This window comes from Nerophis ophidion, linkage group LG06 (genome assembly GCF_033978795.1).
Source record: "Nerophis ophidion isolate RoL-2023_Sa linkage group LG06, RoL_Noph_v1.0, whole genome shotgun sequence".
NCBI classification, from domain to species: Eukaryota; Metazoa; Chordata; class Actinopteri; order Syngnathiformes; family Syngnathidae; genus Nerophis; species Nerophis ophidion.
Genome location: NC_084616.1, coordinates 17,745,610 through 17,771,256, shown reverse-complemented (window position 1 = coordinate 17,771,256; position 25,647 = coordinate 17,745,610). Strand labels below are relative to the sequence as shown.

The 25,647-nt window shown below is 38.6% G+C and overlaps 1 protein-coding gene across 1 annotated transcript; it reads right to left on the bottom strand.

The window, feature by feature from the left end:
* Positions 1–263: 263 nt before the first annotated feature.
* spo11 (SPO11 initiator of meiotic double stranded breaks) lies at positions 264–19,885 on the bottom strand. The gene is made up of 13 exons (XM_061902230.1): positions 19,741–19,885; positions 14,814–14,927; positions 10,725–10,813; positions 10,582–10,648; positions 10,406–10,514; positions 6,624–6,710; positions 3,777–3,813; positions 3,593–3,702; positions 3,416–3,515; positions 3,313–3,350; positions 3,055–3,131; positions 960–1,071; positions 264–835 (listed from the first exon to the last, which is right to left on the bottom strand). Exons 1-13 carry the CDS (start codon positions 19,848–19,850, stop codon positions 716–718), a joined length of 1,170 nt encoding a protein of 389 aa, XP_061758214.1. The 5' UTR covers positions 19,851–19,885; the 3' UTR covers positions 264–715.
* Positions 19,886–25,647: the final 5,762 nt, after the last annotated feature.

Here is a 25,647-nt window from a genome sequence, read left to right as displayed (position 1 = left end):
AATATTTGCCTTTCATGGCTCTCTCAACCGAAAAGGTTCCCGACCCCTGCTTTAGACCATGCCCACCGCTGCTTCATGTACACTACATGCAGTACATGCAGACATGCAGTACAACTGAAGGTGTACTCCCCTGACAACATGTTTCCATTCCATAACCCTAACACACATTGCTATTTGAAATGAATATAACTAATTAGCCTTGTAAGATCACAAAAATGTGGTATGGCAGCCAAAACAGTTTATTTTTGTTTAAAAGTCCGGAATATTTAGGGCCACACAATGATGCAAAACATGTAAACAAAGTATTTGTGTCAGTAAAGATCAGACAGGAGTTATGAAGACTTTTTGTCAATAATTATTTCATCCACCAGGTGGCAGCATTTGAAGACTATTGAATACATGTAAACAAAGTTTACATGTTTGTTACAGCAAAGATCAGACAGAAGTTCCATAGACTATGTTTGTCAAGAAGTCATTTATCCACTAGGTGGCAACATTTCAAGACTTTTAAATACATGTACATAAAGTACTTTAGTCACTAAAGATCAGACAGGAGTTCCAAAGACTGTTTATCAAGTCTTTTATCCACCAGGTGGAAACATTTGAAGACTATTAAATATATTTAAACAAAGTATTTGTGTCATTAAAGATCAGACAGGAGTTACAGACTATGTTTGTCAAGAAGTCTTTTGTCCACCAGGTGGCAGCATATGACTCATACCCAGCCTCCATAGCGCAGCTTGTTGGGCAGGTAAATGCTAGAGAGGAAATCTGGAGAAATGGCAGCCAGTGACTGAATTTCAGCTTTGTATTTGCTCTTCTGCATCAACTCCATCTGCAAAAATACACAGTGCCTATCATTCCACAGGTAACACAGAAAAGGTGTGAATGTGCCAATAACAAAGAGCCTGGGTAAGCACAGCAGTTGTGCCACTAGATATAATGTTTATGGACACTACCTCTTTCAGCCACTCTGGTTGTTGTGCCACATACGGTCTTTTGAGGAGGCTGTTCAGTTTCTGTTGGTCTCTCTTGGTGAGCGGAATCAGTACATCCCTGGGAACTTGCAACCTTAAGGGTGAAATACCATTCTCCTCATCATCGTAGAATGCTAACGATACTTACTGGTTTGTATCCTACCAGCGACTCCACTACTTGGTAGAGAAAGTATGTCCCCTAAGTGCGTTGTTCCACCATAGTTGTCTATGATCACCGGTTCACGTTGTCTTTATTATTACAAGAAACATTTCCAGAGACGTACAAGTGCTTTTGGTGTGTAGTGGTTTACATAGATGACTTTAATGCAGCTGGCAGGGGATCAATTCTTCCCCAAGCGTACTCAAAATAACTCTGTGACTATGTCACACTGTCCTTAAGAGCGGGGAGCGTGCCAAAAAACATTTGATAAAAGTAGATAAATATCCATCCTTGTGAACGCCATCACTGATCCTACTTGTTTATCTTTACAAACTAACTGTACCGTATTTTGCGGACCAAAAGGCGCTCTTAAAATCCTTTCATTTTCTCAAAAATCGACAGTGCGCTAATGTATGGGATAATTTTGGTTGGGCTTACCGACCTCGAAGCTATTTTATTTGGTACATGGTGAGGTATTAAGTGTGACCAGTAGATGGCAGTCACACATAAGAGATACATGTAGACTGCAATATATTCGCAGTCACACATAAGAGATACATGTAGACTGCAATATGACTCCAGTAAACAACACCAAAATTGCACATGTTCCATTGAAAATATAGAACATTACATTTGCACACGGCGCTCAAAAATCTATCAAAATGTTTTAGTATGACTTTGGTAAGTTATGAAGCTGCACCACTAGATGGATTGTACTGTGCTTCAACATACGAGTATTATTATGGTGTGTGTATAAGGTAACACATTATTTGGCGTTTTGTTTCGCAATATTATGCAAAAACAACTTTTCTTACCTTCTGATACCTGCTGATGTGTATTTGGGATCTGGATAAATCCTGAAAATTTGCACGCGCCTGCCTTTGTAGTCCGTACCGGCACCTTAGTTGATAAGCTTTTTCTTTTTCTCCACCTTCTTGTTATGGGACATTCATCCTCCGCTGTTGCCATTTCTAATATTAAGTAGTGTAAAGTTCTTACTTATATCTGTCTCGCCATGAAAGCGCTAAAACATACCTGTGTAGTGAGTTGACATTATTCACCAAAGGAACTTTAGTTATAAGAGAGTTCCGGTCGGACGTTTTTTCACGGGACACATTTCCGGTGTTGTTATTGCACTAGTGAGCAACGGATGAGGAGATGCTGCTACGTTATTGATTCAAGTAAAGTCTGAATGTCATTAAAACAGTTAGCTACATCTTTAGACACTTCTTCCACTATCGTCCTTGCACGCTACACCGCTACAACAAAGACGACGGGGAGAAGATGTTGCCGAAGGTGAGCCACGTAAATAAATGGCGCATCTTGAAACGACTGTCAGAAAGCAGCTTGAAGATGATCTGTAAAACATAATATATGCAACATTTTGACCAAAGAACCATTACATGTTATGAAGACGACAAAGAAGTGTTTTCAATTTAGAAAAAAAATAATAATAACATGACCCCTTTAATGCACCCTATTATGTAAAATACACCTGACTAGACCCGCTCATCTCCAGTGCGCCGTTGTGCCCAATGGTCCGGAAAATACAGTAAGCGAACGAGCTGGTTAGCTAACTAGTCACTGAGGTCTTTAGGCAAGTACCTATGACTGAGGCTAATGTTGTTTACATCCTATTTTATTCGCATTTCATTTAAAAACCCTGGAAGTGATATTTTACATTTCCACGTTTCAGCAGAAATTCCACACGCCTGTAGTAAGAAAGATTAGGTAGGCTTTGTGGGCCACGTTAAAGGATGTGGCGGGCCAGTGATGGCCCCCAAGCCTTGAGTTTGACATCTGAGCACCCGGTGTGAAGACATTGGTGACACTTAAGTGTTACCAATGTCCGCTGTGCTGGTAAAAATAGTGGAAGAAAAGTGTCTGCAAGAGGAAAAGGCCAGTGCGGAGTCCTACCTGTGGAGGTCCGAGGGCAGGATGCCTAACCACATGACGCTGGGGATGGTGAGGCTGCTGGCTTCGTACGACATGGCCTGCGAGAACATTGCACACAATGTTCATGTAAGTTCAACTCTGTTCCTGATTGTGTCTTTATATGCAACATGTGTTGACAAAATAGTTCAAGAACACCAGGAACCTTAGCGATACGATCTTTCAAAGTCACTTTAGATGTGTCTCTTCTTAATTGGAAACATTCATAGACTTGGGACTCACCACTGATCCATACTTGTAGATACACATGATCTCAATGCCTGGAACAACACGACATCATCAACATACCAGAGCAGCAATGTGGGGCTTTGAACTGGGCTGGTACCGTGTGGGTCGGCATCCACCAGAACGAAGGTTGGGACACGAAGCACGTCCACCAGCTTTCTCACCATCAACCTGCTGTTCACATCTGGGAAACCTTTTCCCTGAAGCACACAAACACTTGCTGACTATGAGAAAGATCCACCGAGTTCTTAGACAGGTGAGGAAAAGGCTGACGTACTGTTATCATGATGCACGGAGAAAGCTTGGCGCACAAGTCATCCTGGAGAAGTCTCTGAAATGTGGCGTCCTTCTCAACGACCAGGACAAACTTGGCACATGACACAATATCTGTGCTTGGCTAAGAAAAACCACAGAACCTGCCGCCAACCATTAGGACACACACGCCCTCAAGTTAAGGATACTTCTGATCCCTGCGATGTTTGATGACACGGCCACAGCCTAAAACACACGCCACTTAGGTCAAATACCTACATTCCAATTGATTACTTTACACACACACTCTACCTTGTCATAGTTTATGTAACAGCATCCAGTTTACTGCGTCCAGTTAACAGCACACCATCAAATAGTCAAATAAATGACTAGAGATTGTTTTGCTGCCCCCTCATGGTCAATGGAAAGAATGCAGCTTGAGGTCTCAATCAGTGGTTGTCAATTGTTTTTTTGCCAAGTACACCATACAAAAGACTTGGCTTTCCAAGTACCACCTTAATGAGCAACACTATAGTAGTGTAGCAGGCCTAAGTATTCATTAAAAACAAGGTCGAGTTTTTATTAAAGTATATTTAATATTTTCGGCCACTAAAACATGACACACAGTTTGAACAGTAGCACTGTGTGCGAATATAGCACAAATAAAACACTGTACTTTGTTCAAGAGATTCTTTAGCGTACCACTAGATCAGACCTGGGCAAAATATGGCCCATTAAGATTTTCAATCCACATAAAAATCCATCCATCCATCCATTTCTATCGCTTATTCCCCATGGAGTTGCAGGTGGCGCTGGTGCCTATCTCAGCTACAATCGGGCGGAAGACACTTACACCCTGGACAAGTCGCCACCTCATCGCAGGGCCAACACAGATAGACAGACAACATTCACACTCACATTCACACACTAAGCCCCATTTTGTGTTGCCACTCAACCTATCCCCAGGTGCATGTTTTTGGAGGTGGGAGGAAGCCGGAGTACCCGGAGGGAACCCACGCACTCACGGGGAGGACATGCAAACTCCACACAGAAAGATTCCGAACCCGGGATTGAACCCCAGACTACTCAGGACCTTCGTATTGTGAGGCAGACGCACCTCTGCCACCGTGAAGCCCACACACATAAAAATCCACATTTACATAATTTTTGTAGACCTTTAACATCAAAACTGTCGCCATCATTGTAATGTGCAGTGCTGTTTTTAAATTACCAAAATTATTGAACTATAGACAGTAGGGCTGTGAATCTTTGGGTGTCCCACGATTCGATTCAATATCGATTCTTGGGGTCACGATTCGATATCGATTTTTTTTCAATTCGATTCGATTCTCGATTCAAAAATGATATTTTTCCCATTCAAAACGATTCTGTATTCATTCAATACATAGGATTTCAGCAGGATCCACCCCAGTCTGCTGACATGGTAGCAGAGCAGTAGATTTTTGTAAAACGCTTTTATAATTGTAAAGGATAATGTTTTATCAACTGATTGCAATAATGTAAATCTGTTTTAACTATTAAACGAACCAAAAATATGACTTATTTTATCTTTGTGAAAATATTGGACACAGTGTGTTGTCAAGCTTATGAGATGCGATGCAAGTGTAAGCCACTGAGACACTTTTTTCAAATTTTTATAAATGTCTAATGATAATGTCAATGAGGGATTTTAAATCACTGCTATGCTGAAATTATAACTAATATTGATAGTGTTGTTGATAATATTCACTTCTGTGTCATGTTTGTGTCTCCTCTCAATTGCTCTGTTTATTGCAGTTCTGAGTGTTGCTGGGTCAGGTTTGGTTTTGGAATTGGATTGCATTGTTATGGTATTGCTGTTTAGTGGTTTGTTGGATTGATTAAAAAAAAAAAATATTTAAATAAAAAAAAAAAATTGATTTTTTAAAAATTTGAATCAATTCTGAATCGAACAACATAAACGATTCGATTCGTATTCAAATCTATTTTTCCCCACACCCCTAATAGACAGTATTTCAGCGGTCGAAATCTGCGCTTTTGGGTGTTATAGGAGTTATTACGGTAATCTACGTCACAGCAGCTCAGACGAGGAACAAAGCGGAGTGACCGGGGTTTGTTTTCAGAGCAGCCAGCCCCAAACGCGAGTGTCAGAAACAGATGCACAAGCTAATTTGTACAGCAACTGTATGCATAAAAGCAATAATAAATCATATTGTAGGTGTTTATTATACTTGGCACTCATATTTTGCTGTTTTTTTACATTTGTGTTGTGTTTGCTTATTGTAAAAGATACACAACTATGGAAGAGCTGGTCTGAGAAGTACAGTAAAAGAGGAGCAACGTTCATATGTTGTTAATATTTAGTGTTTTATTGTTCATAGCTCAAATTGTTAATCCCACTTTCTTTATTTTCATGTACATTTTGGGTGTCCCATTCAGTAAAAAGCTGTAAAATTCCATTTTGGTTTTTTTAGGTGGTCTGTCATAATGTTTTTAGAACTCTTAACGGACATTGTGACTTTTGGTATTAGTGTTCCCTGAAAAAAAGGGACCCAAACACACATACTGTACAGCAGATTTTACAGCTATATGTGTACATATTATTTATACACACATACACATTGACCCCCAGACACATTTTTTTCTCTCAATGTGGCCCTCGAGTCAAAATATTTGCCCAGCTCTGCACTAGACGGAGACACGTAGCACTACTACAGTTTGAGAACCACTGGTCTCGTTAATGTATTTCAGTGTGCTTATATCTACCCAACACTTGAAGCATTAAAAAGGTAGACATCTACACGCTTGTACAGAAAAGTGAGCTGGCAGCAGCGACTTTAAGCAAACAGAGCTTAAAGTGTTGCTTTGACATTCCAGTCCTCATATTTTCAAAATGCAGATGAACTTGTGTATTTTATGTTTTTAATCCTGTGAAAATGTGCTTGAACGTGGTCCTTTTGCATTGCAAGTGTCAGTCCCCACATGGTCATATGTGATGTAAAGGAATGTATACATATTCATAAAGTAGGTCTGTGCTACCTTTGCAGGTAACTTACAGTAGAGTTGGAGTGGCAGTCGATCCTTGTGCCGTCTTCCTCCAGGTAACACAGATCACCTGAGATTAAACCTTTGGATGTGGCCAGCTGTGGAGGTCAAAATGAAACCAAAAGTATTCTTCAAAACCAAACTATGATAATAATACAATATGATAATGCCTAGATGAATCGTACAGTGCCAGGTGCCTCAAAAAGGCCCAAAACATCATAAAGGACCCATCTCACCCTGGACATGAACTTTTTGAACTGCTGCCCTCGGGCAGGAGATACAGGACAATAAAATGCCGGACAAACAGATTTACGAACACTTTTTACCTGAAAAAATAGTGTCCCTAAACACAAGACATAAAAAAAGAATGACTGTGCATGTAAGCTGTGTGCTTGGTATTTTTATCTATTTTTTAGAATACCATATTCTTATGTTTTGTATGTGTCATTATGAATTTGCACTAAATTAGTTTACTTGCCATTTTCATTGTACAAAGTACAATGACAAAAACATATATTCTATTCTATTCTAAAGTGGAACTATACTTTTTGCTTATCTGTGTACCTGCCTTCCGCCCGAATGCAGCTGAGAGAGGCTCCCTCGACCCCAAAAAGGGACAAGCGGTAGAAAATGGATGGATTCATGTGAGGTAGTTTATGTAAAAAATATTGAAATCATATCTAACATATTGTATTAAAGTGTGTTGTAGTTTATCCGTCTATCCATCCATTTTCTACCGCTTGTCCCTTTCGGGGTCGCTGGAGTCTATCTCAGCTGCATTCGGGCGGAAGGCAGCGTACACCCTGGACAAGTCGCCACCTCATCACAGGTGTTGTAGTTTATGTAAAACATATATAAATAATATCAAACATATTGTATTAAGGTGTGTTGTAGTTTATGTGAAACATTTAAATCATATCTAAAAAATTGTAATAAAGTATGTTGTAGTTTATGGTAAACATATTTAAATCATATCTAACATGTTGTACTAAAGTGTGTGGTAGTTTATGTAAAATATATTTATATCATATCTAACATTTTTTATTGAAGTGTGTGGTAGTTTATACAAACATATTTATACCATATCCAACATATTGTGTAGAAGTGTGGTGTAGATTATGGAAAACATTTAAATCATATCTAATATATTGTTTTAAAGTGTGTTGTAGTTTATGTAAAACATAGTTAGATCATATATAACATATTGTACTGAAGTGTGTTGTAGTTTATGTAAAACATAGTTAAATCATATCCAACATACTGTACTGAAGTGTGTTGTAGTTTATGTAAAACATATTTCAATAATATCTAACATATTGTGTTAAAGTGTGTGGTAGTTCATGTAAAATATATTTAAATCATATCTAACATATTGTACTGAAGTATGTTGTAGTTTAAATTTCATGAATTGGTGGGGTATAATATCGTAAAACATGTACAAAAGCACACACAAAAATTCTACCAAACATTATAAAGAGATTTGTGAAAAATGAAAGTAATTATAATTAGAAATGAAATGAGATCCTTAATAAATTGAGTTTTAGAACAGTGTCAATGGAAAGAAGCATTTCAGTCGAAGGTGAAACACTGAAGAGTGGAACAGACCAAAGTATTTGAAACAAATCAAATATCATGATGATGAAAAGATGTCATTTGGAGTTAATCATTGTTTTATTGTTTGTTTATTTTGTTGGGTGTTGTACATGTGAATAGGGAGCAGTAATTATGGTTTATGGTTATGTTGACAGTTTATTCGCTTTGACCTTTAATGAATGAAATAAAAACACAAATGGAAATACTGCCACCCACTGGTAATACCTTTGTTTGCGCTCTTGACATTGACTGCGCGCCATAAGCTTTATTATTATATTAGATATATTACACAGTAAAATACACAATATAAAAGACATCTTGGAGGTCATGTGGCCAGTTTCACCGTAGAACGAGAAGAAAACTTGTAGGTCTGCAACTATGGAACTCTTTCTCTGCAAATTCAATTAAATCAGCACTTGTAGCACATTTTGATTTATTTTCAAAATAAACTAAGCTAGACTTTTTATGTGTTTTTAGTACAGTTCGAATTCAGTTTTATCAGCGATGGTTTGTTTTTAAATCTGTCCGATGTTTTTACTTACCATATTTTCCGGACCATAGGGCGCACTTAATGGGCCAATTTTTTTTTTTTTTTTTCCAAATGTAAAACAATTCCTTGTGGTCTACATAACATGTAATGGTGGTTATTTGGTCAAAATTTTGCATAGATTATGTTTTACAGATCATCTTCAAGTCGCTTTCTGACAGTTGCTTGAGTATGTACCGTTTTGTGGGCGGTCTTATTACGTGGCTTACCTTTGACAGCGTCTTCTCCCCGTCATCTTTGTTGTAGCGGCGTAGCGTGCAAGGACGGGAGTGGAAGAAGTGTCAAAAGATGGAGCTAACTGTTTAAATGACATTCAGACTTTACTTAAATCAATAACGTAGCAGCATCTCCTCTTCCGTGGCTCACTGGTACAATAACAAGGCCGAAAATGTGTCCCGTGAAAAACCGTACGACGGGAACTCTTTAATAACTAAAGTTCCATGGGTGAATTATGTAAACCATATAAGTAAGAACTTAATACTACTTTATATTAAAAATGGCAACAGCAGAGGGTGAATGTCCCATAACAAGAAGATCGAGAAAAAGAAGAAGCTTATCGACTAAGGAATGGGCACGGACCTGCGCAAATTTTCAGGACTTATGCAGAACTCAAAAATACATCAGCAGGTACCTGAAGATAAGAAAAGTTGGTTTTGCATAATATTGTGAGACAAAACGCCAGGTAATATGTCTGCTAATGGGTGCCATTTTAAACACACCATAATAATACTTGTATCTCTGACTACGGTAGCCATGATGGGCCGAAAATCCATCAAGCAGTGCGGCTTCAAAGTCATACTAAAACATTTTGACAGATTTTTGAGTACCGTGTGTTATGTTCTTTATTTTCAATGGAACATTAACAGTTTTGGTTTTGTATACTGGCATCATATTGCAGTCTACAAATATATCTTATTTATAATGCCATCTACTGGTCACACTTATTATTACACCATGTACCAAATAAATTAGCTTGGAGGTCGGTAAGTACAACCAAAATTATTCCGTACATTAGGTACACCGGGGTATAAGGCGCACTGTCAATTTTTGAGAAAATGAAAGGATTTTAAGTGCACCTTATAGTCTAAAAAATACGGTATTTGAAGTCAATCAATCAATCAATCAAAGTTTAATTTTATATATATATAACCCTAAATCACGAGTGTCTCAAAGGGCTGCAGAAGCCACAACGACATCCTCGGCTCAGATCCCACATCAGGGCAAGAAAAAACTCAACCCAATGGGATGACAATGAGAAACCTTGGAGGGGACTGCAGATGTGGGGACCCCCCCACTGGGTGACCTGTGCAATGGACATCCAGTTGTTTTAGCATAATAGTCCAGTCCATAGTGGATTTAACATAATAGTGTGAGAGTCCAGTCCAAAGTGGATCTAACATAATAGTGTGAGAGTCCAGTCCATAGTGGGGCCAGCAGGAGATTTATTTTTTGATCTTTGTCATTTTTACCTAACTGTATGACACATCAGGGCAGCAGTTTTTAAATATGCTCTACAAATAAACCTTGGCCATGAATCATTAAAAAACAGTGGAAAAAACTGCCTAATTTATGCCTGAAAATAGACAAGAATACAAAATGTACCCCTTTTGAGAAGAATGCGTTTGGATGATGCACACATTTGGAGCCACTTACCACCCGCAAAGATCTTCGAGGAACCTCCAGCATGCAGGACACATCATCCACTATTCGATCCACGTTTCTCTGGGAGCCAAACAGCTGTGAGTGCTGATAGAAAATCTCCCTGTGTGGTAGAAACATTCCTTCACAATTTGGACCTGACTTGGAAGCATGCTGACGTTTTTGATAACCTTTTTGTTGCGTAGGAGTTGCTCTGCACCAGAGTGTAAATGACAGACAGAATCCTGACAATCTGGGCTGCGAGCAGGAGAAACATTCAATGAGGAGGTCTTGAGGAATGTCCGCTGTAAAAAAAAACTAGTAATCATCTTACCAAATGTTGTGGCAGTTGTTGGGCAGCTACTTCTGATCGTCGTGACGACACACGGTGAACTCATCTGAAGTCCAATGGCACTGTCAAATCTAAAGAGTTAAATGTTAGTCAGGCAGAAATGATGAGCATAAACCATTAAATATGGTAAAAAAAAAATTTATTATGATGAAGTCTGCCATGATTAGTAGTCTTATTTATTTATTTCACAGGGACAGCACGATCAAACATAAGTAAGCAATCAAGAGGCTCATTTGAAACCCTGGTCTCTGGTTAGGTTTTTGAAGAAAACTTAAGAAAGATTGGAAACAAATTCAAAAGGATTAACACAAGCAGAAGAAGTACATGAAAAATAATTGTCCTCATTTGCCTATACTATATCCGGTTTTAGCGCTCAAACTCCTGACTTTCCTTAAGTCATCTTTTCAGCGGAGAAAAGTTTGACGTCCGACTGTGACTTAAGTTCATTCAGGTGGAAAAGAGTTCTACGGATGTGAGGCCTTCACTGAGAACGCAGACTAACCCAGACTTGTTACATTACTCTTTTGGGTTATTTATTTCTAATTTCCAAAACCTCCTTCATCCATCTCTTCAATTTGTTTCTTATTTCCATATCCTCATTCTTCAATCTCATCTGTGTATTTCTAATTTCCAGAACCTCCTCCATCCACGTCTTCTATGTATTTCTAATTTCCATAACCTCCATCATCCTTCTCATCTAAGTAATTCTAATTTCCAGAACCTCCTTCAGCCATCTCTTTAATTTATGTCTAATTTCCAAAACCTCCTTCTTCAATCTCATCTACTTATTTCTAATTGCATAACCTCCTTCTTCAATATCATCTATTTATTTCTAATTTCCAGAACATCCTTCATCCATCTCTTCAATTTGTTTCTAATTTCCATAACCTCCTTCTTCAATCTCATCTATGTATTTCTAATTTCCAGAACCTCCTCCATCCACGTCTTCCATGTATTTTTTAATTCCCATAACCTCCATCATCCATCTCATCTATGTACATCAATTTTCCAGAACCTCCTTCTTCAAACTCATCTATTTATTCGTAATTCCCATAACCTCCTTCTTCAATATCATCTATTTATTTCTAATTTCCAGAACCTCCTTCATCCATCTCTTCAATTGATTTCTTATTTCCAGAACCTCCATCAAACATCTCATCTATTTATTTCTAATTTCCACAACCCTCCTTCATCCATCTCTTCTATCTATTTCTAATTTCCGGAAGTCGATCCATCGCCTAATTTGCCCCGCTATCACTTCCGGTGTGGCGGTCGCGTCTTTTGTCGCTTAAAGTTGTGTTGCAGCTTTATATTATTGTGTTCTGTCAATTATATTTGTTGTGGTTTTTGCAATTGTGTTGTAGCTGGAAGCTGTTGTGTTGTAATTCATGATATTGTCTTGTTGCCACCATGGATACAGGTACCTGCCACTTTGTTTTGATGTTGTCAGGCAAAATAGACTTTACATTTAAAAGTGTCAAACTTCATATAAAGTCTGCCGTTCTTAAATCCAATGTTTTCCTTTTGCTACAATCAATAAAATTGATCAATCCCCTTTTGAAAAAATCTTGGATCAATACCTATCTTTTGTATGGTAAACTTTCGATATACCGTAATTTTTTGGACCATAGGGTGCATCGGATTATAAGGCGCACTGCCAATAAGTGGGTATATTGAGGTCTTTTTTCATACAAAAGGCGCACCGGAGTATAGGGCGCATTAAGTGGGCCATATTATATATTTTTTCTAAATGTAAAACACTTCCTTGTGGTCCACATAACATGTAATGGTGGTTATTTGGTCAAAATGTTCTATGGATGATGTTTTTCAGACCATCTTCAAGTCGCTTTCTGACAGTCGCTTCAGGATGTGCTGTTTAGTTGGCGGTCTTATTTACGTGACTCAACTTTGGCAGCGTCTTTTCTCCGTCATCTTTGTTGTAACGGTGTAGCGTGGAAGGACGGGAGTGGAATAAGTGTCAAACGATGAAGCTAACTGTTTTAATGACATTCAGACTTTACTTCAATGAACAATGGACCAGCATCTCCTCATCCGTGGCTCACTGGTGCAATAACAAGGCCGAAAATGTGTCCCGTGAAAAAACGTCCGACTGGAAGTCTCTAATTACAAAAGTGCCACGGGTGAATTATCTAAACCCACTACACAGGTTACTTTTAGCGCTTCCATAGCGAGTCTACTGACAAATACAAGTTAGAACTTAACGCTACTTCATATTAGAAATGGCAACAGCGGAGGATGTATGTCCCACAACAAGAAGATAGAGAAAAATCAGAAGCTTGTTGGCTACAGCGTCGACACAGAATACAATGGCGGACGGATGCAAATTTTTAGGACTTATGCAGATCCCAAATATACATCAGCAGGTACCAGAAGGTAAGAAAAGTTGCTTTTGCGAAATATTGCTAAACAGATAATATGTCTGTTAATGGGTGCCATTTTGGGGTCCATAATATTAATCGTGTGTTGACAATCCATCAAGCGGTGCGGCTTCCTAGCTTACCAAAGTCGTACTAAAACATTTTGACAGATTTTTGAGTGCCATGTGTAATGTTCTATATTCTCAATGGAACATTTAAAGTTTTGGTTTTGTTTATGAGCGTCATCCTGCAGTCTACATGTATCTCTTATGTTTGACTGCCATCTACTGGTCACATTTTTCATTACACCATGTACCAAATAAATTAGCTCCGAAGTCGGTATCCACACCCAGAATTATTCCGTACATTAGGCGCACTGGGTTATAAGGTGCACTGTCGATTTTTGAGAACATGAAAGGCGTTTTAAGTAAATGGGTTATACTTGTATAGCGCTTTTCTACCTTCAAGGTACTCAAAGCGTTTTGACACTATTTCCACATTCAGCCATACACACACACATTCACACACTGATGGCGGGAGCTGCCATGTAAGGCCCTAACCACGAACCATCAGGAGCAAGGGTGAAGTGTCTCGCTCAAGGACACAACAGGCGTGACGAGGTTGGTAGAAGGTGGGGATTGAACCAGGAACCCTCAGGTCGCTGGCACGGCCACTCTCCCAACTGCGCCACGCCGTCCCCTAGTGCGCCATATAGTCCGAAAAACACGGTACTTGAAATTTAAGAATATATATCGATCTATCAATGTATCACTCAATTGTTACACTCCTAATTAAGACAATTAAAAATAGCTTTTAAAAAGCAGAGATGTATAAATTCATCAACATGTTGTTGTTAAGGGAAAAATCGAGCATTGTGATGCATCTGTAAAATGAATACGCAAAATGGGGAAATATTACATGTCATTCTGAATGTTCCAAGATTACAAATATAGTTACAGAATGATGAAAATGTGTAAATATTGCATTTTATTATGAATGTTACTACATTTCATAAATACTTAGAATATGATGAAAATATGTAAATATTACATGTTATTATGAATGTTACTACATTACATATATACTTACAGAATAATGAAAATATATATATATTATATGTCATTATGAATGTTACTACATTACATATATGCTTACGGTACGTATATAAAACGAAGATGGAAATGAATGAATGTTTCTGAGAGCACCTTTTAGGCGGAATAGAGCGATACCTACTGAGTCTTTGTTAGATTACCCTTGCTAACATTTATTTACGAGTTAGAATGCATTAAAAATAACACGTGTTCTTGTCTTACATAAGGATTGTGAAAGACAGACCACATTCCAAAAAGAGTGCACATCCCTTTTAACTACTCCAGGTTCTTTGATTGTTTTTTTTCCTTTAAACAGCAGGAAGTTGTTTCAACTTCAATCTCTGTGGCCTGAAGTACTTTTTTGCCGCTAACACCTGGCAACCTCCCGTGGTTATTTAAAACTTCCCCATGTAGGACTTCAGAGAGAAGGGACGTTTTTCCCCATTAAAGGAAATGTAAAAGCGAACCGCTCAGCTTGTGTGGGCTGACCACCTGCACAAAGTCATTTGGCAAGTGTTTCTCTCCTTTTTGCACGAGATTGTGTGTTTATTTTTCAAATGGCTCTCACGCATTCAAATCATCTTGTTTGTGGATGAGCTCACCTGATGTTGTCCCAGCTGGTTCTATTGGGCAGCACCAAGACCGGCGCCTCGTCTTTAGACAGACTGCTCACTATTTGCAGGATGACCTTCTCAATGCGCTCCAGAATCTCCCTGCTGGATAGAAAAGGATTCCACTATTTAGACAACATGACTCACTCACATACTAACAAACATGACATACTGAGTCAAAGTTGACATTCCTGTGCAAGGCAGTTTATACAAGCAAAACACAGTCTTTTAAATGACATTTAAGGGGATCATTTGTCATTAATGAAAAGTCAAATTTACATTATGTTAAGTGACTGTAAACGTTAGCATTTCTCACTCAGTATCCTTAACTTGTGCAGCAACTAATTAATATCAGTGTCATGGCACTCAAATCAATCTTATAATAGGAATATTAACTAACTATTAATGAACATTTAGCTGATTCTAACTAGGGAATGTTCATATTCCATCCACAATATGAACCAAATAGTTGAACAACTTAATGATTACTTTGTTAATATCGGAACAAATCTGGAACAAAGAATTCCAAATGGATATGATGGGTCAGTTGAGGACTTGAGTGAGCTTAGACAGAAATCCCAATTCGATGTTTTGTAAGAAAGTGACAAAAGAAGAAATAATCAAAATTGTAAAAAATTGCAAATATAAGACCTCGAGCGACAGTCATGGAATACATATGGTAACAATAAAAAAGGTTATAGAACAAATTTCAGAACCTCTGACACATGTCAGAAACCTATCATTTCTAACCGGCAAATTTCCAGACAAAATGAAAATTGCGAAAGTCTTACTAATTTATAAGAATGGAGACATACACCAATTTACGAACTACAGACCGGTTTCACTACTTCCACAATTCTCCAAAATATTGGGAAAACTATTCAATACCCGATTAGGTATATTTATCAACAAAAGTGGATTGCTCGTAGAGAACCAATATGGATTTCGAGCAAATATCTCAACATTGATAGCATTAATCAAAAAAACAGGAAATTACAAATGCAATAGACGGCCACAGTATTCATGGACTTAACGAAGGCATTTGACACAATAAATCATGATATTTGAATAAAAAATGTTTAACGATATGGAATCAAAGGATTGGACTTGAACTTGGTAAGAAGCTATTTAACCAACAGGAAGCAATATCAATCAATCAATCAATGTTGACTTATATAGCCCTAAATCACTAGTGTCTCAAAGAGCTGCACAAACCACAACACAAACCACTACGACATCCTCGGTAGGCCCACATAAGGGCAAGGAAAACTCACACCCAGTGGGACGTCGGTGACAATGATGACTATGAGAACCTTGGAGAGGACGAAAGCAATGGATGTCGAGCGGGTCTAACATGATACTTTGAAAGTTCAATCCATAATGGATCCAACACAGCCGCGAGAGTCCAGTCCAAAGCGGATCCAACACAGCAGCGAGAGTCTCGTTCACAGCGGGGCCAGCAGGAAACCATCCCAAGCGGAAGCGGATCAGCAGCGCAGAGATGTCCCCAACCGATACACAGGCGAGCAGTACATGGCCACCGGATCGGACCGGACCCCCTCCACAAGGGAGAGTGGGACATAGGAGAAAAAGAAAAGAAACGGCAGATCAACTGCTCTAAAAAGGGAGTCTATTTAAAGGCTAGAGTATACAAATGAGTTTTAAGGTGAGACTTAAATGCTTCTACTGAGGTGGCATCTCGAACTGTTACCGGGAGGGCATTCCAGAGTACTGGAGCCCGAATTGAAAACGCTCTATAGCCCGCAGACTTTTTTTGGGCTTTGGGAATCACTAATAATCCGGAGTCCTTTGAACGCAGATTTCTTGCCGGGACATATGGTACAATACAACCGGCAAGATAGGATGGAGCTAGACCGTGTAGTATTTTATACGTAAGTAGTAAAACCTTAAAGTCACATCTTAAGTGCACAGGAAGCCAGTGCAGGTGAGCCAGTACAGGCGTAATGTGATCAAACTTTCTTGTTCTTGTCAAAAGTCTAGCAGCCGCATTTTGTACCAACTGTAATCTTTTAATGCTAGACATGGGGAGACCCGAAAATGATACGTTACAGTAATCGAGGCGAGACGTAACAAACACATGGATAATGATCTCAGCGTCTTTAGTGGACAGAATGGATCGGATTTTAGCGATATTACGGAGATGAAAGAAGGCCGTTTTAGTAACGCTTTTAATGTGTGGCTCAAAGGAGAGAGTTGGGTCGAGGATAATACCCAGATTCTTTACCGAGTCGCCTTGTTTAATTGTTTGGTTGTCAAATGTTAAAGTTGTATTTTTAAATAGAGGTCGGTGTCTAGCAGGACCAATAATCAGCATTTCCGTTTTTTTGGCGTTGAGTTGCAAAAAGTTAGCGGACATCCATTGTTTAATTTCATTAAGACACGCCTCCAGCTGACTACAGTTCGGCATGTTGGTCAGCTTTAGGGGCATGTAGAGTTGGATGTGAAGATGGGTGAAAATATGTCAACACAGCTACATATATCTTGTGGTGTACCCCAGAGATCAATACTGGGACCAAGATTGTTTAATCTTTGTATAAACGACATTTTTAAAGTTACAAAGGACTTTAAAGTTAGTTGTATTTGCAAACGACACAACTGCTTTCTGTTCAGAAGAGAACACACAGAAGCCAATACAAATAATAACAGAAAAAATGAACAAATCAAAAAGATGGTTCGACAAAAACAAACTATCTTTGAACCTCAGTAAAACTAAAAAAACGTTATTCGGTAACAGTAGAAAAGAGCATCGTACACGAATACAAATAGACGGGAGTAGATATTGAAAGGGTAATAGAAACCATTTAATTAACCATTCATTTACCATTAATTAATTAACATGGACCCCGACTTAAACAAGATGAAAAACTTATTCCGGTGTTAACATTTACTGGTCAATTTTACAGAATATGTACTGAACTGTGCAATCTACTAATAAAAGTTTAATCAATCAAAACTACCACATTGCAAAGGACATACACTATTTGATTTCCTATTATGCAGCTCATTCTTATTTGACACTTTTTGAAATATATTGTGTGACATCATGCACTAAAGTGCACTTTATTTGTTTTAAACTAGTGTAGTGGCGTTCTGTACAAAAAGTGCACTTTAATTTAGTGTTGTTTTGATATGTCATCTTAGTGACATGCAGAAAAGTGCACTAAAAGCTTGTTTTAAAGGCCAACTGAAACCTACTACAACTGACCACGCAGTCTGATAGTTTATATATCAATAATGAAATCTTAACATTGCAACACATGCCAATACGGCCGGTTTAGTTTACTAAATTGCAATTTTAAATTTCCTGTTGAAAACGTCGCAGAATGATGACGTGCTTGTGACGTTATTGGTTGGAGCGGACATTTCAGCCCAGCACCACTCACGGCTAAAAGTCGTCTCTTTTCATCGTATTTTTGGAAATCTGTGTTGCTGAGTCTTTTGCAATTTGTTCAATTAATAATGAAGACTATAAAGAAGAATGCTGTTGGTGGAAAACGGTGGATTGCAACTGCCTTTAGCAACCGAAACACAGCCGGTGTTACTTTGTTTGTTGTGAAACTTTAACACAGCGCGGTCAAGCGAACATGTTTCTCTACCACATGTCAACCAATTGTGATATTAAGTCGGCTCTTACCGGAGATTGAGTGGATTATGCAACCTCCTCCTGCAGCTGTCTAAAAGGCAGCTGTGATCTTGGCTCCTTCATTGGCTTCTCTCAGAGACACTGGCGTTCACTGCAGCCCTCCGACTTTCAGGTATGACTTTATAATCTCACTAAAACACTATTAACACAGTAAGCAGATAATGGATTTTCCAAAATTATCCTAGTAAATGTGTCTAATAACATCTGAATCGCTCACACTGCCGCCGCCCGGAGCCGTTGCTTTTTTTTTTTGTGATTCACTCTAACTTTCCTCATCCACAAATCTTTCATCTTTGCTTAAATTAATGGGGAAATCGACGTTTTCACGGTCCGAATAACTCTTGCTGCTGGTGGCTATGATTGTAATCAATGTGAGGATGTGAGGAGCCCTACAACCCGTGACGTCACGCGCACATCGTCTGCTACTTCCGGTAAAGGCAAGGCTTTTTTATTAGCGACCAAAAGTTGCGAACTTTATCGTGGATGTTCTCTACTAAATCCTTTCAGCAAAAATATGGCAATATCGCGAAATGATCAAGTATGACACATAGAATGGACCTGCTATCCCAGTTTAAATAAGAACGTCTCATTTCAGTAGGCCTTTATAATTTCTCTGACAATCTTGCACTTTCTGTTTTGGAAATGACATGAAGCTGAGATAGGCGCCAGCGCCTCCCGCGACCCCAAAAGGTAATAAGCGGTAGAAAATGGATGGATGGATGGATGAATGTTTGTGCCACTGCTTAATAACTGTTTAATAAATACAGTTTTGGTCAAATGACTTAGTTGTTATTTCCCTCTCTGCATGAAAGTTTAAAATGAGCATATATTTTAATGTAGACACCTAGAATCATCATAATGCTGTGATTGTATGTATCAAGTGTTAATTCAAGGCTAATGCAAAATATTGACATATATATCGTGTATCGCGATATGACCTAAAAATATCGACATATTAAAAAAGGCCGTATCGCCCAGCCCTAATATGTATTTGTAAACACTCTGAATTGGGGGTAGGATTAAAAAAAAAGCTTTGTTTCTTCCTACTTCTTTTCAACACATGATGTTAAGTGAAATGACATGAAATTGTGTGGCATGTTATACTGTAAGTGAGTCCATTTCGAAATAAAGTAAAGAATGAAAAGAAAGAATGCTAACTAGCGAATGCTTATGAGCGAATGCTAACGAGCGAATGCTAACGAGCTAATGCGGTTTATGCTGTCAGCCGCAAGAAGAAACAATTTGTATTCTTACGGAACAATTTCTTCAGCTACACGCTGGGAGTCTTCGGCTTCGACATTACCGAACAAGTAGGAACGAAGCTGATCGATTTGGGTGAAGAATAGTGCAGAATTAATCTCCATCTTTAAGCCTTTTTTTCTTCTTCTCTCCGCTAAGGTAGAAGTTTGCCCAGAGTTTTGTCTGTCAGGTAAGCCTACGTCACCTTTTACCTTTTATTTTTCTTTGTGGTTTGGATAGTACAGGAAAATGATAAAGAAACTTTAAAACTTCACAACGAAATGAAGCAAACACGTCTATTATGAACATAGCCGACATTTAGAAGGCATGTGACTCAATACGTTTGTGTGAACTTGCAGCTACTTGCTCAATGTGTTGACTGCTTCTATCTTGTCTCTTTCAGAGGGAGTGACTACTTGTAGGATGTCTGGAGATAAGGAGGATCAAAACATACTTTTATATCTCTTTCTATGTGCTAAAATGGAGCAATTAGACAACCATAAAAAGGTATTTCTGAATTTTAACAAACAACACATCCATCCATCCATTTCCTACTGCTTAAAAACAGAAATTACTCTAACACGTCTTCGCCACGCCATCTTTGTTGTAGTTTTTAACTTCAATATGTAATCTACTGACAGATATAAGTTAGAACTATACGCTACTTTGTATTAGGAATGTTTTAGTTTTTATCTTCCATATGGAGTCTACTGTGTACTTTGTTCGTACACGTATTCTTACTTATATTTAAGTACTTTTGTTCTTACATGTACTCTTCCATCTACTTAAGTACTTTTGTCCTTACACGTATTCTCCCATCTACTTAAGTACTTTTGTTCTTAGATGTATTCTTCCATTTACTAAAGTACTTTTATTGCTACATGTAATTTAACATCTACTTAAGTACTGTTGTTCATACATGTATTCTCCCATCTACTTAAGTACTTTGGTTCTAACACGTATTCTCCCATCTACTTAAGTACTTTTGTTCTTAGATGTATTCTTCCATTTACTAAAGTACTTTTATTGCTACATGTAATTTAACATCTACTTAAGTACTGTTGTTCTTACATGTATTCTCCCATCTACTTAAGTACTTTGGTTCTAACACGTATTCCCCCATTTTCTGAAGTACTTTTATTCCTACATGTACTTCTCCATCTACTTGAGTACTTTTGTTCTTACATGTATTCTTCCATTAGTTAAGTACTTTTGTTCATACACATATTCTTCCACCTACTTAAGTACTTTTGTTCTTACATGTATCCTCCCATCTACTAAAGTACTTTTCTCTAACATGTATTTTTCCAACCAATGAAGTACTTTTGATCTTACATGTATTCTTTCATTCACTTAAGTACTTTTGTTCTTACACCTATTCTCCCATCTACTTAAGTACCTTTGTTCTTACATGTATTCTCCCATCTACTTAAGTACTTTGGTTCTAACACATATTCCCCCATTTTCTGAAGTACTTTTATTCCTACATGTACTTCTCCATCTACTTGAGTACTTTTGTTCTTACATGTATTCTTCCATTAGTTAAGTACTTTTGTTCATACACATATTCTTCCACCTACTTAAGTACTTTTGTTCTTACATGTATCCTCCCATCTACTAAAGTACTTTTCTCTAACATGTATTTTTCCAACCAATGAAGTACTTTTGTTCTTACATGTATTCTTTCATTCACTTAAGTACTTTTGTTCTTACACCTATTCTCCCATCTACTTAAGTACCTTTGTTCTTACATGTATTCTCCCATCTACTTAAGTACTTTGGTTCTAACACGTATTCCCCCATTTTCTGAAGTACTTTTATTCCTACATGTACTTCTCCATCTACTTGAGTACTTTTTTTTCTTACATGTATTCTTTCATTACTTAAGTACTTTTGTTCATACACATATTCTTCCATCTACTTAAGTACTTTTGTTCTTACATGTATCCTCCCATCTACTAAAGTACTTTTCTCTAACATGTATTTTTCCATCCAATGAAGTACTTTTGTTCTTACATGTATTCTTTCATTCACTTAAGTACTTTTGTTCTTACACGTATTCTCCCATTTACTAAAGTACTTTTGTTCTTACACATATTCCCCCATTTACGAAAGTACTTTTATTCCTACATGTACTTTTCCATCTACTTAAGTACTTTTGTTCTTACATGTATTCTCCCATCTACTTAAGTACTTTTGTTCTTACACATATTCTTCCATCTACTAAAGTACTTTTGTTCTTACATGTATCCTCCCATCTGCTAAAGTACTTTTATTCTAAGATGTATTTTTCCATCCTATTAAGTACTTTTGTTCTTACGTGTATTCTTCCTTGCACTTAAGTACTTTTGTTCTTACATGTATTCTCACATCTACTTAAGTACTTTTGTTCTTACACATAGTCTCCCTTTTACTTAAGTACTTTAATTCCTACATGTACTCTTCCATCTACTTAATTACTTTTGTTCGTACACATATTTTTCCGTCTACTTAAGTACTTTTGTTCTTACACACATTTTCCCATCTACTTAAGTACTTTTGTTCGTACACATATTCTCCCACCTAGTAAAGTACTTTTATTCTTACATGTACTCTTCCATCCACTTAATTACTTTTGTTCTTACATGTATTCTTCCACCCACTTAAGTACTTTTGTTCTAACACATATTCCCCATCTACTTAAGTACTTCTGTTACTGTAATAGGGACGGCGTGGCGCAGTGGGAGAGTGACCGTGCGCAACCCGAGGGTCACTGGTTCAAATCCCATCTAGTACCAACCTCGTCACGTCCGTTGTGTCCTGAGCAAGACACTTCACCCTTGCTCCTGATGGGTGCTGGTTGGCGCCTTGCATGGCAGCTCGCTACATCAGTGTGTGAATGTGTGTGTGAATGGGTAAATGTGGAAGTAGTGTCAAAGCGCTTTGAGTACCTTGAAGGTAGAAAAGCGCTATACAAGTACAACCCATTTATCATTTATTTATAACAGGTATTCCCCCATTTACTAAAGTACTTTTATTCCTACATGTACTTTTCCATCTACTTAAGCACATTTGTTCTTACAATTATTCTCCCATCTACTTAAGTACTTTTGTTCGTACACATATTCTTCCATCTACTTAAGTACTTTTGTTCTTACACATATTCTCCCATTTACATAAGTACTTTTATTCCTACATGTACTCTTCCATCTACTTAAGTACTTTGTTCTTACATGTATTCTTCCATCCACTTAAGTACTTGTGTTCTTACATGTATTCTCCCATCTACTTAAGTACTTGTGTTCTTACATGTATCCTCCCATCTACTTAAGCACTTTTGTGTTTACACGCATCCTCACATCACTTAAGTACTTTGTTTTTTGCGCACCTCTGAAGTGGGAATAAATCCAGTGCTTCTGGAAGGTGAAAAAATTATATTGCAATTGAAATTTGAAAGCAGTGTACACCACACGTTAAACAATGGTAGACATCTACCACTTTTTATGGGCATTTTAGAAGCAGTCCAAAGCACCTCTACAGCGAAACACACTTTTCTTTTGCCTTTTTTTTAAATCAATTAGTACTGAACGTGCGCTCACTTACTATTCAGCCCCTTTAAGTCCTCTCGCAGCTATAAATTCTGTTGCTGAATATGTTTTTATTTGTCGCAATCCAAATTGGTGACTCACATGTATGACAGAGGATTGTGGTGTGTCCATGGTGTGTGTGTGATCCCACAGCCGTGTGTGGAACTGTCACTTTGCACGTCCCTCTCACCTGCTAAATAAAACGCAAAATAGTGTTGGCAAAACAGTGATGAGTGTTAATAAATCACAATGCGTGTGCTAAATAATTACATTAGCATCTTCTCCCCCCAGTATTATGGCTGTTTTAATGATCAGCGTATATATTACTGAAGATCAAAAGTAATGGTTTACTGATTGTCTCTGACAAGGAATGAACCTCCATGTGTGAGTATTTGCTATCCGGAAGGGACGAGGAACCATTGGGAAAAAGTGGAAGCGCGGACAGGCTCTAGTTCTCGTGCTGCAGAAAGGCCGGGCGAGACCCCTGCGGTTTTCTTGGCCCAGGAGGGATTTGTGTGGCGTGTGAGGCGCTAACCTGAGGAGACAGAGTGCAACGAGTCATGTGCTTGTCTCGGGACCAGTGTTTGTACTGGGCAGGGGCAGGGGGGCACAGGGGAAGCAGGGGGGCGCAGGGTCAGAGGAAAAGCCAAGAAGGGGGGCTGCAGGTGAGGGGGATTAACTGCGGCTCGAGGCCTGCAGAAACTAAATACAAATCTGTCAAGATAATCCCCACAAATAGAAAACAGAGCTGCCCTCCATTCACAAGCTCCGGAGTTTAGCAGATCTACACCCCCAACGTTGGACTACTCTGGTTCTCACCAGCGTTTGATCAGTTTCATAATGCTAGGAGAACTTGGAGACCCTGATGATTGACAGGCCAGGACACACGGAACACCATGAAAGTTGAGCGATTGTTATCACCTCCATCCTGCACGCTGATACGAAAGTGAGGACACAGGTGTCTGAGTGATGTCATCCCGCCAGGCTAGAGCGAAGGATTAGTGATACCGGGGCTAGAGACTGAGAGCCATGAATCACTCTGGTGCTCCTGCACACCATGTTAGTCTGCAGAGTGATCTAATAGAAGGATCATGTTGTCATGGAACTCATTTGTTACACTCCTTGTGGAAATCCCCTCAGGAAAAGCATCAATTCCATCTCCAAAACTGAAAGTAAGCATTCCAAAAACTCTTAGCAATATGTTTTCATTTAGCCTGGTTGGTGTGTTTGATCCCAGATCTTTACACAGCAAATGAAGGATTAGACCAGCAGATTCAAGGGAAGTGGTTCTGAAAGCTGTATTAGATACTGGAACCACATTTGTTCAAAGCCTAAATGGCATATTAGAAGTGTTTGATAAACTCTTGCAGCCTGCGTCACAGCTGGGTTTCATGTGTTCACCAGGCCCCGGGACTGCAGCACACTGGAGTGGAAACATGTGCCAGGAAGCAGGGTCACAGCACAAACTTAGACACAAACTTCCATCCTTTCCTTTGAATCACCTGGTACCTTTTGAGACTCTCCACTGGAGTGGAAACATGTGCCAGGAAGCTGGGTCACAGCACAGACTCAGACACAAACTTCCATTCCTTCTTTTAAAAACCTTGTACCTTCTAAGACTCTCCATTGAATCCCCTTGTACAATCTGAGACTATCAACTTGTACCTTCTGAGACTCCACTGGAGTACAAACATGTGCTAGGAAGCAACGCCACAGCACAAATTCAGACACAAACTTCCATCCTTTCCTTTGAATCACCTGGTACCTTCTGAGACTCTCCACTGGAGTGGAAACATGTGCCAGGAAGCAGGGTCACAGAACAAACTCAGACACAAACTTCCTTCCATTCCTATGAAAACGTAGACCTTCTGAGACTATCCATTGAATCCCTTTGTACCATCTTGATACTCTCCACTGGAGAAGAAACGTGCCAAGAAGCAATGTCACAGCACAAACTCAGACACAAAGTTCCATCCTTTCCTTTGAATCAACTTGTACCTTCTAAAACTCTCAATTTGATCAACTTGTACCTCCTGAGACTCTCCTTTGAATCAACTTTTACCTTCTGAGACTCTTCATTGGAGTATAAACATGTGCCAGGAAGCAGGGTCACAGGACAAACTCAGACACAAACTTCCATTATTTCCTTTGATTCACCTGGTACCTTCTGAGACTCTCCATTGTATCAATGTGTGCCTTCTGAGACTCTCCACTGGAAAAGAAACATGTGCCAGAAAGCAACGTCAAAGCACAAATTCAGACACAGACGTTTATCCTTTCCTTGGAATCACCTTGTACCTTCTGAGACTTTCCATTGTACCAACTTGTACCTTCTGAGACTCTCCACTGGAGTACA

Coding starts and splice junctions, on each gene's coding strand:
- spo11 (XM_061902230.1), bottom strand. CDS start 19,850: ATGGAGATTAATTCTGCACTATTCTTCACCCAAATCGATCAGCTTCGT. Junction 3,516..3,592: donor CTCCGTGCATCATGATAACA/GTACGTCAGCCT, acceptor TGTGTGCTTCAG/GGAAAAGGTTTCCCAGATGT. Junction 1,072..3,054: donor CTGCCCTCGGACCTCCACAG/GTAGGACTCCGC, acceptor TTCACCCTTAAG/GTTGCAAGTTCCCAGGGATG.